This window comes from Chlorocebus sabaeus, chromosome 22, assembly GCF_047675955.1.
Source record: "Chlorocebus sabaeus isolate Y175 chromosome 22, mChlSab1.0.hap1, whole genome shotgun sequence".
Lineage (NCBI taxonomy): Eukaryota > Metazoa > Chordata > Mammalia > Primates > Cercopithecidae > Chlorocebus > Chlorocebus sabaeus.
In genome coordinates this window covers 41,485,180-41,503,274 of record NC_132925.1, presented here as the reverse complement: position 1 = coordinate 41,503,274, position 18,095 = coordinate 41,485,180, and the positions used below count along the sequence as shown (strand labels likewise).

At 37.9% G+C, this 18,095-nt stretch overlaps 1 protein-coding gene across 3 annotated transcripts in view; it reads right to left on the bottom strand.

Moving 5' to 3' along the window:
• Window positions 1-18,095, bottom strand: part of EAF2 (ELL associated factor 2) — a 52,014-nt gene that overhangs the window by 18,487 nt on the left and 15,432 nt on the right. For 2 of the 3 annotated variants that reach the window (XM_007985630.3, XM_038003403.2), the window contains exons 3-4: window positions 13,888-14,024; window positions 11,368-11,513 (exon numbers count right to left, since the gene is read on the bottom strand). In XM_007985630.3, the coding sequence (XP_007983821.2) occupies window positions 11,368-11,513; window positions 13,888-14,024 (283 nt within the window). The remainder of the gene's footprint in view (window positions 1-11,367; window positions 11,514-13,887; window positions 14,025-18,095) is intronic. The other variant, XM_038003402.2, reaches the window with a different exon arrangement.

Sequence of the window (18,095 nt, the reverse complement as noted above, 5' to 3'; positions counted from 1 at the left end):
TATTTTTAATAGGGATGGGGTTTCACCATGTTGGCCAGGCTGGTCACGAACTCCTGACCTCAAGTGATCTGCCTGCCTCGGCCTTCCAAAGTGCTGGGATTACAGGTGTGAGCCACTGCGCCCGGCCTATTTTGCTCTTAAGTCACCTTTATCTGATATTAATATAGCCACATGTTTGTGCTTTTTAACATTAATGTTTAAATGGTATATCTTTTCTATACTGTTACTTTCAAGCTACATATTTCATTAGTTTCTTATAAACAGCATATAGTTGAGTGTGCTTTTTATACAGTCTGCCAATATCTGCATTTTAATTGGCTTATTTAGACGATATATATTTAAAGTAATTATTGATATATATTAGGGCTTAAGTGTGTCAATTTGTTATTTGTTTTCTGTTTGCTTCCTCTGTATTTCATTTCTCTTGTCTTGCCTTTCTGTGGGTTACTTGAACCATTTTAGAATGCCATCTCAATTAATTGACAAAGTTTTAAAAGGTGTCATTTTGTATATTTTTCTTAGTAGTTGGTTTGGGTTTTTCAATATACATACCTGATTTGTCAATGCATTCCCATTCTAAGTAAACCTCATATCCAAGTAGGTCCACTTTGAAATATCATTATTTTGGGTATCAGAAGGTATTACCACGTTTGTTTCAGTCATCACATACAATTTAGAAAAGCCGTGAGGAATACTATAATCAATTGTACTTATTGATATGTTTGCTCTTTCTGTTGTTGTTTTGTCTTCCTGATACTTTTAAGATTCCTCCATTTAACGTTTCTCTTCTGTCTGAATGACTTTATATAGCCAATATTTAAGGATAGTTTCCTAGGAACAAATTATTTCAGTTTTCCTTTCTGAAGCAGGCTATTTACCCCTCATTACTGAAGAAGCATTTTGGTAGATACAGTATTCACACTTAACATGTTTTTTTTCTTTCAGCACTTGAAAAATATTATGCCACTTCCTTCTGGGCTCCATGACTTCAGATGAGAAATCTGATGTTAACTGAATGGTATTCTTTCATAGGTAATATGTCATTTCTTTCTTGCTTTCAACCCTTTTCTCTTTGCCTTTAGTTTTTAGATGTTTCATTATGATGTACCTTGGCATCAATTTCTTTAGGTTTATCCTATTTGGGGTATGTTCAGGTTTTTACATCTGTGGGTTTATATCTTTCATAAAACTTGGGAAGTTTTTGCACATATTTCTTTAAATACTCTTTTAACCCTGCTCTCTCTCTTCTTTGAGATTCCAATGACACAAATATTGGATATTTTGCCATTCTTCCACAGATTCTTGGGGATATACTCATCTTGTTTCAGTCTATTTTCTATTTTCAGGTTGAGTGGATTCTATACATCCACAAGTAAACTGATTCTATCCACTCCCTAGCACTGAGCCCATCCAGTGAGTATTTTTGTTGTTATTGTATTTGTCAGTTCTATAATTTCCATTTGATTCTTACATAAAACTTCTATTTCTTTAATGTGACTTTCTATTTCTTATTTTCTTCATTTGTTTCAAGGGAATGTACAACTGAACCATATTCGTGATAGTCATTTAAAGATCATTGTCAGATAATTCTAACATTCGATTCGTCTTGGTGTTGGTATCAGTTGATTGTCTTTTCTCATTCATGTGATTCTCCTGAATCACAAATTATGTTAAGACAGGTAATTTTCTTTTCTCTTTATATCTCTCTCTCTCTCTCTCTCTCTCTCTCTCTTTCTTTTTGACAGAGTTTTGCTCTGTCGCCCAGTCTGGAGTGCAGTGACACGATCTTGGCTCACTGCAACTTCTACCTCCTGGGTTCAAGCAATTCTCCTGCCTCAGTCTCCCAAGTAGCTGGAATTATAGATGTGCACCACCACACCCAGCTAATTTTTGTAGAGACAGGGTAGAGACAGGGTTTAGTAGAGACAGGGTTTCACCACATTGGCCAGGCTGATCTCAAACTCCTGACCTCAAGTGATCTGCTCACCTTGGCCTCCCAAAGTGCTGGGATTACAGATGTGAGCCACTGTACCTGGCCATGACAGGTAATTTTCTATTGTATCTTGGATATCTTGGTTTTTATGCTAGGGGAGATCTATATCTTATTCACATTTTTAATTTTAGTAGGCAATCACCCAGTTGAGGTTTAGCGTGCATATTCTTGCCTACTGTTGTGGGCTGTGGTTTAAATGAAAATCTCGTTTCCAGAGTTTTTGCAGTATTATCTTGGTCTTCTTAACTAAATCTCCAGCAGCTGGGATCCCTGATGATCCCTGCTGGTGCTATGTGATGAAAAGAAGGGACTTCACCAGGCAAGGAGATATGGTGCGTCTAGGTGGAGAAATGGAGTCTCTTGCCTGGGATAAAGAGTGCTTTCTGAGCCTGGCAATTTTTTTTTTTTTTTTTTTTTTTTTTTTTTTTTTTTTTTTTTTGTGATTGGCTCCCCTGCTTGGAGGGGTGGAGGAAAGGAAAGTGCTTCCTAGCAAAGTGTCTGTTGTGGCAGGATCCCGTTTATTGGTATGATCCAGTCTCAAGATGTCTTTAGATGAGAGAGAAGAATCTTAGGTTAATAGGGCAGGGAGGCAGGTCTAGGAGGTAGTATAAACAGTCTTCCCAGGCTGAATGCTTATTACAATAGAATTCTACCTGCAGGGACCTTCTAGCCATAGAGTGTCTCTGATGGAGGAGGGGAGTCTCAGGCCAGGCATAAAGGGAGAACACTTTGAGGACTGCAATCACTCACTGTGGTATCGTCCTGTTTGCTGGTACTTCCAGCTGTGAGTTGTCTCTGGGTATGGGGAGTAGAATTTTAGATCCATCTTATTTCTTTTTTTAAAAAAAATGTATATTTTTTTTGTAGAGATGGGATCTTGCTATCTTAAACTCCTGGCCTCAAACGATCCTCCACCTCAGCTTCCCAAAGTGCTGGGATTACAGGCATGAGCCACTGCACCTAGCCTCTATCTTATCTCAAACTCAATTGTAGATAGCTCGAAGATGTAAATGTAAAATTTAAGCTACAAAAATACTAATATAACTGCCAGACATAAACTTGAAAAGATGATTCAACCATTTTAACAGTAGTCAGTGGCATAGTAGGGTCAAGAAAATATTTTATAGAATGCAATCTAAGGAACATGTTATACAAATATCTCAAGGTAAATGAAGTTCCATTCTCATACTAAGTTAGAAATAGAAAGCTTTATGGTTGGAGATATTAACTTATCCTCTGCAACTTTCTTTTTTTTAATTTTTAATTGTTATAATTTTTTAATTGAGATGAGGTTTCACCATGCTGCCTATGCTGTTTTCGAACTCCTGGACTCAAATGCTCCTCCCACCTTGGGCCCCTAAAGTGGTGGAATTATAGGCATGAGCCACTGTGCCTTGCATCCTCTACAACTTTCTTTTCCCTGAGTTATGCTTCGATACAATACTTTTATTAAGGCCTCTATTAAAAAACTGTCACATGGAAGAACTTCTACTTTTACTGTAAAATTACCATTGAGAACACTATATAAAGTTTAATGCTCCCTAGAAAAACGTTCCATATGATGAATTCCTTTCAGAATTTAGTAACAGGAAAAAGTCTGATTCTTTGTAACCTATCCAATAATACAACATATGCTGCTTGTGTCTCCTTTTTTTTCTTGATGGTTAGAAGCTCAGAGCTAAATTATTATTATTATTTCATTTTTTGAGATAGAGTCTCACTCTGTCACCCAGGTTGGAGTGCAGTGTCACAATCACTGTTCACTGCAGGCTTGACCTCCCCAAGCTCAAGTGATCCTCCCAGCTTAGCCTCCCAAGTAGCTGGAACTACAGGCATACACCACCACACCCAGTTAATTTTGTATTTTTTTGTAGAGATGGGGTTTTACCATGTTGCCCAGGCTGGTTTCAACTCCTGAGCTAAAGTGATCCACCTGCCTTGTCCTCCCAAAGTGCTGGGATTATAGGTGTACACCACTGCACCTGGCAATTTAATGTGTTAATGATCAGCAAATTTGCTTCAATATCTTGATTTTCCGTACCAATATTTTATTGTATTCATGTATATGAAGATATCATAATTCAAATCCATTTGGAAGCAGGTATGATGTAAAAAAAATAAAATTCAAGACCCCTTGTACCACCAAGGGTTCTGGACTTGTCTTTTTTATTGTTTGTATAGGAGCTACTAATCAATTAGAAAATGAATACTCTACTGGGCTTAGAAGAGAACAATGAAATTGGATGGCTATGTGCAAATTTTAAGAAGGCAAAGTGTAGAAGCAAATATACTTTAGTGACCAGGGTCTCACTGCAGCCACAATTACTACATCGATAACCCACATTGCAGCTAGAAAAAAAAAAAATGGAGATTTAAGTTTTCTTACTTACAAAAGGACTGTATGTACTTCCCTAAAAATACCTCCCTTCTGAGAAGTAAGCAGCAATTCAGAAAAAGGTGCTTGCTTATTCTGCTTACTATATTTCCTCATTTCCCTATGGAATTGGTGACAACTTAAATATGTACGATCTGGTCATACATAAACATTTTGATAGGAAGATGCTGTGAAGAACTGAATTTGAGTCATCACAAATGCCAAAAAGAAGAAAACTCCAGTTATATATTTCTAAAGAGTCATTTTTTTTTTTTTTTTACCCTGAATAGTAATTTAAAATGATACAAGGGGAGGTTCCAAGATGGTTGAATAGGAACAGTTCCAGTCTACATCTCCCAGTGTGAGCCATGCAGAAGATGGGTGATTTCTGCATTTCCAGCTGAGGTACCGGGTTCATCTCACCGGGGCTTGTTGGACAGTGGGTGCAGCCCACAGAGTGTGAGTCGAAGCAGGGCAGGGCATTGCCTCACCCAGGAAGTGCAATGGGTTGGCGAATTCCCTTTCCTAGCAAAGGGAAGCTGTGACAGACAGTACCTGGAAAATCGAGACACTCCCACCCCTAATACTGGGCTTTTCCAATGGTCTTAGCAAATGGTATGCCAGATTATATCCCACACATGGTTTGGAGGGTCCTACACCCATGGAGCCTTGCTCACTGCTAGCACAGCAGTCTGAGATCAAACTGCAAGGCAGCAGTGAGGCTGGGGGAGGGGTATCTACCATTGCTGAGGCTTGAATAGGTAAACACAGTGGCCTGGAGGCTTGAACCGGGTGGAGCCCCCCGCAGTTCAAGGAGGCCTGCCTGCCTCTGTAGACTCCACCTCTGGGGGCAGGGCATAGCTGAACGAAAGTCAGTAGAAACTTCTGCAGACTTAAATGTCTCTGTCTGACAGTTTTAAAGAGAGTATTGGTTCTCCCAGCATAGAGTTTGAGATCTGAGAATGGACAGACTGCCTAAAGTTGGTCCCTGACCCCTGAGTAGCCTAACTGGGAGACACCTCCCAGTAGGGGCCGACTGACACCTCATACAGCCAGGTGCCCCTATGAGACAAAGCTTCCAGAGGAAGGATCAGGCAGCAACATTTGCCCTTCTGCAATATTTGCTGTTCTGCAGCCTCCGCTGCTGATACCCAGGCAAACAGGGTCTGGAGTGGACCTCCAGCAAACTCCAACAGATCTGCAGCTGAGGGTCCTGACTGTTAGAAGGAAAACTAACAAACAGAAAGGACATCCACACCAAAACCCCATCTGTATGTCACCATTGTCAAAGACCAAAGGTAGATAAAACCACAAAGATGGGGAGAAAGCAGAGCAGAAAAGCTGAAAATTCTAAAAATCAGAGTGCCTCTTCTCCTCCAAAGAAATGCAGCTCCTCATCAGCAATGGAACAAAGCTGGACAGAGAATGACTTTGACGAGTTCAGAGAAGAAGGCTTCAGACGATCAGTAATAACAAACTTCTCCAAGCTAAAGGAGGATGTTCAAACCCATTGCAAAGAAGCTAAAAACCTTGAAAAAAGATTAGATGAATGACTAACTAGAAAAAACAGCATAGAGAAGACCTTAAATGACCTGATGGAGCTAAAAACCATGGCGTGAGAAATACATGACGCTTCCACAAGCTTCAGTAGCCAATCAGATCAAGTGGAAGAAAGGGTATCAGTGATTGAACATCAAATGAAAGAAATGAAGTGAGACGTTTAAAGAAAAAAAGTGTAAAAAGAAATGAACAAAGCCTCCAAGAAATATGGGACCATGTGAAAAGACCAAATCTACGTCTGATTGGTGTACCTGAAAGTAATGGGAAAAACGGAACCAAGTTGGAAAACACTCTTCAGGATATTATCCAGGAGAACTTTCCCAACCTAGCAAGGAAGGCCAACATCCAAATTCAGGAAATACAGAGAACACCACAAAGATACTCCTTGAGAAGAGCAACTCCAAGACACATAATTGTCAGATTCACCAAAGTTGAAATGAAGGAAAAAATGTTAAGGGCAGCCAGAGAAAGGTCAGGTTACCCACAAAGGAAAACCCATCAGACTAACAGCGGATCTCTTGGCAGAAACTCTACAGGCCAGAAGAGAGTGGGGCCAATATTCAACATTCCTAAAGGAAAGAATTTTCAACCCAGAATTTCATATCCAGCCAAATTAAGCTTCATAAGTGAAGGAGAAATAAAATCCTTTACAGACAAGCAAATGTTGAGAGATTTTGTCATCACCAGATCTGCCTTACAAGAGCTCCTGAAGGTAGCACTAAACATGGAAAGGAACAACCGGTACCCACCACTGCAAAAATATGCCAAATTGTAAAGACCATCGATGCTAGGAAGAAACTGCATCAACTAATGAGCAAAATAAGCAGCTAACATCATAATGACAGGATCAAATACACACATAACAATATTAACCTTAAATGTAAATGTAAATAAGCTTAATGCTCCAATTAAAAGACACAGACTGGAAAATTGGATAAAGAGTCAAGACCAATCAGTGTGTTGTATTCAGGAGACACATCTCACATGCAAAGACACACATAGGCTCAAAATAAACGGATGGAGGAAAATCTACCAAGCAAATGAAAAACAAAAAAAAAGCAGGGGTTGCAATCCTAGTCTCTGATAAAACAGACTTTAAACCAACAAAGATCCAAAAGAGACAAGGAAGACTACTGCATAACAGTAAAGGGATCAATTCAACAAGAAGACCTAACTATCCTAAATATATATGCACCCAATACAGGAGCAACCAGATTCATAAAGCAAGTCCTTAGAGACCTACAAAGAGACTTAGACTCTCACACAATAATAATGAGAGACTTTAACACCCACTGTCAATATTAGACAGATCAATGAGACAGAAGGTTAACAAGGATATCCAGGACATGAACTCAGCTCTGCACCAAGTGGACCTAATAAACATCCACAGAACTCTCCACCCCAAATCAACAGAATATACATTCTTCTCAGCACCACATCACACTTATTCCAAAAGTGACCACATAGTTGGAAGTAAAGCGCTCCTCAGCAAATGTAAAAGAATAGAAATCACAACAAACTGTCTCTCAGACCATAGTGCAATCAAATTAGAACTCAGGATTAAGAAACTCACTCAAAACCACGTAACTACATGGAAACTGAACAACCTGCTCCTGAATGACTACTGGGTAAATAACGAAATGAAGGCAGAAAAATAAAGATGTTCTTTGAAACCAATGAGAACAAAGACACAACATACCAGAATCTCTGGGACACATTTAAAGCAGTGTGTAGAGTGAAATTTATAGCATTAAATGCCCACAAGAGAAAGCAGGAAAGATCTAAAATCAACACCCTAACGTCACCATTAAAAGAACTAGAGAAGCAAGAGCAAACAAATTTAAAAGCTAGCAGAAGGCAAGAAATAACTAATATCAGAGCAAAACTGAAGGAGACAGAGACACAAAAATCCTTGAAAAAATCAATGAATCCAGGAACTGGTTTTTTAAAAAGATCAACAAAATTGATACACTGCTAGCAAGACTAATAAAGAAGAAAAGAGAGAAGAATCAAATAGACACAATAAAAAAAGATAACGGGGATATCACCACCAATCCCATAGAAATACAAACTACCGTCAGAGAATACTATAAATACCTCTATGCAAATAAACTAGAAAATCTAGAAGAAATGGATAAATTCCTGGACACATACAACCTCCCAAGACTAAACCAGGAAGAAGTTGAATCTCTGAATAGATCAATAACAGGTTCTGAAATTGAGGCAATAATTAATAGCTTATAAACAAAAAAAAAAAAAAAAAAAAAAGCCAGGACCAGATGGATTCACAGCCGAACTCTACCAGAGGTACAAAGAAGGACTGGTATCATTCCTTCTGAAACTATTCCAACCAACAGAAAAAGAGGAATCCTCCCTAACTCATTTTATGAGGCCAGCATCATTCTGATACCAAAGTCTGGCAAAGACACAACAAAAAAAGAGAATTTTAGACCAGTATCCCTGGTGAACACCAATGTGAAAATCCTCAATAAAATACTGGCAAACTGAATCCAGCAGCACATCAAAAACTTATTCATCATGATGAAGTCGGCTTCATTCCTGGGATGCAAGGCTGGCTCAACCAAATCAATAAATGTAATCCATTGCATAAACAGAACCAACGACAAAAACCACATGATTATCTCAATAGATGCAGAAAAGGTCTTTGACAAAATTCAACAGCCCTTCATGCTGAAAACTCTCAATAAACTAGGTATTGATGGAACGTATCTCAAAATAATAAGAGCTATATGACAAACACACAGCCAATATCATACTGAATGGGCAAAAAACTGGAAGCATTCCCTTTGAACACAGGCACAAGACAGGGATGCTCTCTTTCAGCACTCTTATTTAACATAGCGTTGGAAGTTCTGGCCAGGGCAATCAGGCAAGAGAAAGAAACAAAGGGTATTCGATTAGGAAAAGAGGAAGTCAAATTATCCCTGTTGGTAGATGACATGATTGTATATTTAGAAAACCCCATTGTCTCAGCCCCAAGGCTCCTTAAGCTGATAAGCAACTTCAGCAAAATCTCAGGATACAAAATCAATAGGGAAAAATCACAAGCATTCCTATACACCAATAATGGAAAAACAGAGAGCCAAATCCTGAGTGAACTCCCATTCACAATTGCTACAAAGAAAATAAAATACCTAGGAATCCAACTTACAAGGTATATGAAGGACCTCTTCAAAGAGAGCTACAAATCATTGCTCAACAAAATAAAAGAGGACACAAACAAATGGAAGAACATTCCATGCTCACGGATAGGAAGAGTCAATATCGTGAAAATGGCCATACTGCCCAAGGTAATTTATAGATTCAATGCCATCCCCATCAAGCTACCAATGGCTTTCTTCAGAGAATTAGGGAAAAAAACTACTTTAAACTCATATGGACACAAAAAAGAGCCCACATTGCTAAGACAATCCTAAGCAAAAAGAACAAAACTGGAGGCATCACACTATCTGACTTCAAACTATACTACAAGGCTACAATAACCAAAACAGCACGGTACTGGTACGGTACCAAAACACATATATAGACCAATGGAACAGAACAGAGGCCTCAGAAATAACACCACACATCTACAAGCATCTGATCTTTGACAAACCTGACAAAAACAAGCAATGGGGAAAGGATTCCCCATTTAATAAATGGTGCTGGGAAAACTGGCTAGCCATATGTAGAAAGCTGAAACTGGATCCTTTCCTTACACCCTATACAAAAATGAATTGAAGATGGATTAAAGACTTAAATGGTAGACCTAAAACCATAAAAACCCTAGAAGAAAACCTAGACAATACAATTCAGGACATAGGCATGGGCAAGGACTTCATGACTAAAATATCAAAAGCAATGCCAACAAAAGCTGAAATAGACAAATGGGATCTAATTAAACTAAAGAGCTTCTACATGCAAAAAAAAGAAAAAAAAAAAAAAAACTACCATCAGAGTGAATAGGCAACCTACAGAATGGGAGAAAATTTTTGCAATCTACCCATCTGACAAAGGGCTAATATCCAGAATCTACAAAGAACTTAAACAAATTTACAAGAAAAAAACTAACAACCCCATCAAAAAGTGGGCAAAGGATATGAACAGACAATTCTCAAAAGAAGACATTTCTGCAGCCAACAGACACATGAAAAAATGCCCATCATCACTGGTCACCAGAGAAATGCAAATCAAAACCACAATGAGATACCATCTCACACCAGTTAGAATGGCAATCGTTAAAAAGGCAGGAAACAACAGGTGCTAGAGAGGATGTGGAGAAATAGGAACACTTTTACACCGTTGGTGGGACTGTAAACTAGTTCAACCATTGTGGAAGACAGTATGGTGATTCCTCAAGGATCCAGAACTAGATATACCATTTGACTCAGCCATCCCATTACTGGGTATATACCCAAAAGATTATAAATCATGCTGCTATAAGGCACATGCACATGTATGTTTATTGTGGCACTATTCACAATAGCAAAAACTTGGAACCAACCCAAATGTCCATCAATGATAGACTGGATTAAGAAAATGTGGCACATATACATCATGGAATACTATGCAACCATAAAAAAGGATGAGTTCATGTCCTTTGTAGGGACATGGATGCAGCTGGAAACCATCATTCTCAGCAAACTGTCGCATGGATAGAAAACGAAACACCACATGTTCTCATTCATAGGTGGGAATTGAACAATGAGAACACTTGGACACAGGAAGGGGAATATCACATACTGGGGCCTGTTGTGGAGTAGGGGGAGGGGGGACGGATAGCACTAGGAGATATACTTAATATAAATGAGGAGTTACTGGGTGCAGCACACCAACATGGCACATGTATACATATGTAACAAACCTGCACGTTGTGCACATGTACCCTAGAACTTAAGGTATAATAAAAAAGTAAATAAAATGATACAAATTCTCTTATATGGATATTGTTTACATAAAATTAAAAATCATAAGCTACATCCTTACCCCAGAAAAATGCATAATTACAAAAAATATTATGCTCTTGGTAAATGTTTATAATTAGTACCACTGTTAATTAAAATGAAAAAATTCATTTAGCATTTCTTTTTTGTTTTGTTTTGTTTTGAGACAGAGTCTTGCTCTGTCACCCAGGCTGGAGTGCAGCGGTACAATCTCACTCACTGCATCCTCCATCTCCAGGGTTCAAGTGATTCTTCTGTGTCAGCCTCCCGAGTAGCTAGGACTCTAGGCGTGCACCACCATGCCCAGCTAATTTTTGTATTTTTAGTAGAGATGGGGTTTCACCATGTTGGCCAGGCTGGTCTTGAACTACTGACCTCATGATCCACCCACCTCGGCCTCCCAAAGTGCTGGGATTACAGGTGTGAGCCACCGTGCCTGGCCTTAACATTTCTTAATTATCTCTTATAAAGGGATGTTATATACACTTAGATTTTACCTCTTTCAATATCATCTATTGGAGATGCTGGGGACATCTTATCTTCAGATGGAGAATGTTTTACAAGATTGGGAGTCCTGGCTGAATTCCACATTTGTTGTGGCTGTTGTTCTTTACGATACTGAATTCTACTGCTTCCTTCAACTCTGCAATTAAGAATATCAAATATTGAAATAGGTATGACAGCAATGTAACAAAAATTTCAACTTACAAAGTTACTAAAACTGACCACTTACTCTTTTCCTAAACATCTTTAGAGTAATATTCCATAATTAAAACATTAATTTAGTTCATAATTTAACAAGTATTTGTCAAGTTCTATTTCTGTGATACACATGTCCATTGAGGGATACAAAGAAGGACAAAAACAAAACCAGTGCCACACTTGGTGGCTCATGCCTGTAATCCCAGCATATTGGGAGGCCAAAGTGGGAGGATTACTTGAGGCCAGGAATTCAAGACGAACCTGGTCAACATAGTGAGACTCTGTCTGTATAAAAATAATAAAAATATTAGCTGGGCATGATGATGCACACCTGTAATCTCAGCTACTCAGGAGGCTGTGGGAGGATCATTTGAGCCCAGGAGTTTGAAGCTGCAGTAAGCTATGATTGCACCACTGCACTCCAGCCTGGGTGACAGAGTGAGACCTTATCTCATAAAACAAAAACAAAAACAAAAATCCAGGCTGTTGCAGTGGCTCATGCCTGTAATCCCAGCACTTTGGGAGGCTGAGGAAGGAGGATGGCTTGAGGCCAGGAGTTCAAGACTAGCCTGGGCAATATAACAAGACCCGCCATCTCTATTTAAAAATAAATAAAACAACCACTAAAAAAAAAAAAAAAAAAAAAAAAAGCCATTGCTTAAATTGAACAGATAAGATATTCACAAATGACTAAAATAAAAGGAAAAATATAAGTGTATAACAAGTACGATATATTCCCTAAATTCTAAGATTATCATTTCTGTTAAAACTAAATCACTTCTACAGTTTCCATTCATAACTTAAGACAGGCATGATAATAAAGGAGATTCAAATACTTTTCTCTCAACATCTTTAAGAAGAGTGTATAACAAAAGTATACTTGATTTTTGCCTCTCCCATTTCCAGTCACCAAATCCTGTCAGTTCTTCCTTCAAAGAGTCTTTAGAATCTCACTTTTCTCTTCATTCCTGCTCTCAAAAAATCCTGGTTTATACATTTTTCTGATTCCTGCATTGTTTCATTTACTCAGCTTTTCTACTGAATTAATGTTTTAAAACAAAACTGTAAACATGCCAATCCCTGGTTAAAAAGACTTTAATATGCAACCACTACCAGCAAGATAATGTCCTAATTTCTTAGTTAATATTGATGGCACTAACCTCAACCAACGAAATTACAAACTTACCTCTAGCCCAATATCAATATCGCCCCCTACTTTCCAAAACATATACAAGGGTACAGAGACAAACCTCTGCTCCGTTCAAATAGGTCTTACTCATTGGCCCTGAGTAAGTCAGATATATTCCTGCCTTCAAACTTGGCTTACACCCTCATCTCCTCTCTAATCAATTAAATCGTATTTCACAAACTTTCTTCTGGTGTGAATCACAGCAGGGCATAGATGGTAGAGGTGAGGGGATATTAAAAAATAGAGTTTCCCAGGATCCTTCCCTGATTTAAGGCTGGATTCGGGAACTAATTTTTAACAAGCACCCAGGGTAATTCTTATGATCCTAACCTCCCCTTAAGGTACATCAAAAAGGCCTCCCTGAATGTTCCGATCTACCATTACTTCTCCTTTTTCTTAATTCCTAGAGCAATTTTTGTCTATACTATTTGCATGGCTTTTAGAGCAAACATCCTTATGTTACATGGTAAGTAATGTCTCACCTATTTCCAAAAAGGATTTGAGATGGGTATATTCTCCTATTGACTTTTTAAATGGAATGGTCTGTTTACTTGAATAAAATGCAGAAGTTCTGAGGCGTTTGCAGAGCAAACTTTCCTTTTTCTAGTACCTTATACAGCATACGTACTCAATAAATTTTTACTAATGAAGATGAAATTATTTTAGAGAATGTATAATGGCTCCCTTCAATCCAGTTATACAGAAGTATCTACAATAGGATAAAAAGTATACCTATACCTATAGAAAGCACTTAGAAGCAAAACAAGCTTTTATATATCACAGGGTGATGTGGTAAAAAGCTTTTGGCTTAGGATCTCCATCAAATTTTTTCTTTTTTTTGAGACGGAGTCTCGCTCTGTCGCCCAGGCTGGAGTGCGGCGGCCGGATCTCAGCTCGCTGCAAGCTCCGCCTCCCGGGTTTACGCCATTCTCCTGCCTCAGCCTCCCGAGTAGCTGGGTCTACAGGCGCCCGCCACCAAACTTAAACTTAGAAAAAGATTAAAACATTTTTGTACCACACATAAATAAACCTTATATTATAATGTTACTTAATATAGTAAATTTTTTCCTGACATTTCCTTAGAAATTAATGTTTATAATATAATTTATTTCATTAAACCACATACCTTGTTTTTTTTACAGTGATATTGCTGCTGAGTTTTTCTAGTCGACATTCTCCAGTATCATGGTTAATAATCAAAATGCATTCTTTTAAGTAAGGTTTTTTTGAACCTTTGAAAACAGTTACTGGTGGAGTTGAACCCTGTTTAAAAAGTTAATATTATTACTTAAAATGTATCATAGGAATTCGGTTGGGAAGGCCTTTGAAATCTTAATTCTGTGTTTCTCCTTCTATGTTATACTTCAAGTCACCCATAAACTACCTAAATTTACTACCCTGAATCCAAAGAGTGTAGTGAAAAAGACAGATGAAGATAGGCTGAAATCTCAAAGCTGCTGTCATTGAGGAAAGGGAAGAGAGGAAGTACTCACCTTGGGACCGTAAAGATTCGTTTCACTGGCCTATAATGAGCAATTGAGATTCAATTCGAATACAACCAATATATTTTATGAATAAGGAAACAGAGTTTTGAATCATATTTTCTATTCCTTTTTTTTTTTTTTTTTTTTTTTGAGACAGAGTCTTGGTCTGTTGCCCGGGCTAGAGTGCAGTGGCACGATCTCTGCTCACTGTAACCTCCACCTCCCGGGTTGAAGTGATTCTCCTGCCTCAGCCTCCAGAGTAGTTGGGACTATAGGCGTGGACGACCACGCCCAGCTAATTTTTCTATTTTTAGTAGAGACAGGGTTTCACCATGTTGGTCAAGCTGGTCTCAAACTCCTGACCTCAAGCGATCTCAGTCTACCAAAGTGCTGAGATTACAGACATGAGCCACTGTGCCCAGCCTCGTCATCTTCTTTCTTATTGCATTGTAAGTTTAATTTTGAAAATCTTGCATTTTCTTAAAGTAGTACCTCCCCATGCATATTAAGGAACACCTTTTACACTAAACCACTAATCAATTTTAGCATCCTTAAAGGTAAGATAAGCAGACATTATGTGCTTAATGATGTAATATAAAAGTACTCAGTGCCATCCATAAAATACTCTTGCCAAAAACCACACAAAAACCCCAAAGAATTTAATTCTTATCAAACCCCAAATAATCCGTAATCCAGCCTGCCCTTAGATATATAACTACCATTTTATAGAAAACAGAAGGAATAGAGGAACAAGATAAATACATCCATATAGAAGTAATTTGAAGTCCAGAATGTAGGTGTATTCTCTTGGACAGATAATACGGTTTTTCCAACAAACCAATGGCATAAAAAGGGAACGAGAACCAGGTGCAGGCACTGTAGTACCAGCTACTTGTGGAGGATGAGTGCTGAAGCAGGAGGACAGCTTGAAGCCAGGAGTTCTAGGCTTTAGTGTAACATAATCACACCCATGAATAGCCACTGCACTCTCACCTGGGCAACACAGTGAGACCCTGTCTCTAAAAAGAATAAATTTAAAAAGGGGTGTAGAGAAAAGGAAGGGACTTTTAAAGAACAAAAGAGACAAGAAATATAATATTCAAATACAATGTAGAAATCTTATTTGGATTCCAGTTAGGACATTTTACAGACAAATGTCTGTAAAAACATGTTTTTGATATCATCACAAAATTGTGACTATGGATGAAGTATTATTATTAATTATGTTATTTGTGACAATAGCATGGTGCTTAGATAAAGGTAGAAATGTCCTTATCAGTTAGAGATACATAAGTAAGCATTGATGAAATAGTGCATTGTCTGGGATTTGCTATAAAATATGCCAAGGGAAAAAAGTGGTAAGACACTAGATTAAAAAATATATATTAGCAAAATGTTGGTAATTGTTAAAGCTCAGTGATGGGTACATGTCATTCATTATACTATTCTGTTGGCCATAAAATAAACCTGGATCATTACTAATAAACTACATCTACTTACATGCTCCTCCCATATCTTTTGTCCCTGCCCCATCAAACCTGAAAGAATTTTATGTTTGTCATTCTTTTGCTTTACCCTACATATATGTATTTCTAAACAATTATTTGTGTATGTTTGTCTTTGAAGTTTATAAAAGTACATTAAATTTTTAATGGATTTATCATAATAATTTTGTCAAATATTACAAAAATAATAAAATAGTACTGTTAGGTTAGAAAAGGATGACTTCTAAAAAGTCTAAGGGGTGTATTACAAAGTTAATCATTAGAGATTTACTAAATGACCACTAGGAGGAGTATAAGATAAATTTGGTAATTGAAAATGCCATAAAAGATGGGTAGTTTAGAGATTTCTGAAGGTATGGAGGGAAAATGATAAATGTAAAATAAAGGAACAGTTGTTTGTGGGTTTTTTACCTCTCCCAAAGACTAAAGTAATCTACAGAAAATCAAGAATGTACAATACATAAATGAAGACATGTCTGGGCTAGCTCTAAAATGGTTAGATGTGGAGTGATTAGTTGAAGCCCGGGTAAGTTGGAGAGTCAGGAGCATGATCATAACAAAACAAAGTGGGTCTACTTGACTGGTAAGTAGATTTTTCAGACGTGTTAACTGAAACAAGTAAGATATCCCAAAATTGTTACCTAAGGACTCCAAATTACAGTTGATAAGAGATTTGTGCAATATATTCTTCTTAATGATACCTGTAGTCTTAATTAGAATGGAATACATCTAAAAATTACAGTGTATTATTGTTCTCTGACCTCCTGAAAATAAGAACTCATCATTAATTTTTAAAAAATTGTTCTCAGTACCTGAAGAAGCACCAAGACCTTTATAAATATTCAATGAATGTTAAATATGAACAATATAGACAATTTCTGGTTATAAGTAACACATGAAACAAATATTTCATAATCTCTACACCTGCCATCTACATTTTGAACAAATTTTATAAATGTAAACTTTCTCCCTCATTGAATTGAGCACCATTCCTAACTTTTAAGCTTCAGTTTCTGTCCATTCCCTTATTCAATACCCCAAAAAGGCAACTATTAAAGTACCAGACAACTACTAAGCATATGAACTATCACTGTCTCTAAAAAAATATTGAATACCTCCTATCAGCTCCATGTTCACTGTGATTACACACCTTCAATTGTCATTCACCTAGTTTATTGTTATTCTCCTCCCTACTCTCTTTCCAATTTTGTTCCCCATTCTGTGGACAGGCAAATCTAATTGTATTGTTCCCATGCTTAAAAATCTTTCTGTGCTTAAAAAACTATGTATTCAGGATAAAAGCCATATTCCATAAACCTGCACATGGACCCTCCATTATCTTCTCATCTACTCTCCAACTTTCTCAATTTGTCACTGTTTACAAACCATACAGAATTGCTTACAACTGGTTTACGTGAATGACTGACTTAGGATAGTCAACCAAAAGACAAAACTATAAAAAATGAAATACAAAATAAGTGAGTGGGCCATACATGGTGACTCATGCATGTAATCCCACCATTTTTGATGGCTAAGGTGGGGGGATAACTAGAGCCCAGGAGTTTCCGATCAGCCTGCACAACACGGGGACAACCTGTCTCTACAAAAAAATTTTAAAATTAGCTGGGCGTGGTGGTGCACATTTGTAGTCCTAGCTGCTTGGAAGGCTGAGGCAGGAGGATTGCTTGAGCCCAGGAGTTTGAGACTGCAGTGGGCTATAATTGTGCCACTGCACTCCAGCCTAAGTGTCAGAATGAAATCTTGTCTCTAAAAAATAAATAAAATAAAATAAGTGAGTGCATATGTTATTTGAGGGAATGAAAGGACTCTTAACCATACAACAAAGGAATTAGAACCAACACCTCAACATAGGGAAATGAAGAGAAAATATAAATATAAATAAAAGAAGTGATAAAAGGAATCTGGCTATTTATATATTCCTAAGTTTAAATGGATAAGAATAGACTTGGCCGGGCACAGTGGCTCATGCCTGCAATCCCAGCACTTTGGGAGGCTGAGGCAGGTGGATCATCTGAGGTTAGGAGTTTGAGACCAGCCTGGTCAACATGGTGAACCCCCATCTCTTAAAAATAGAAAATGCATGGTGGCAGGCACCTGTAATCACAGCTACTTGGGAGGCTGAGGCAGGAGAATTGCTCGAACCCAGGAGGTGGGGGTTGCAGTGAGCCGAGATCGCGCCACTGCACTCCAGCCTGGGTGACAGAGTGAGACTCCATCTCAAAAAAAAAAAAAAAAAGAAAGAAAGATAAGAATAGACTGAGAATGTATAATGTAAGAGCTAAATAAGTATTCTTGACATGAAGACATTCTGTAATGTAATACAA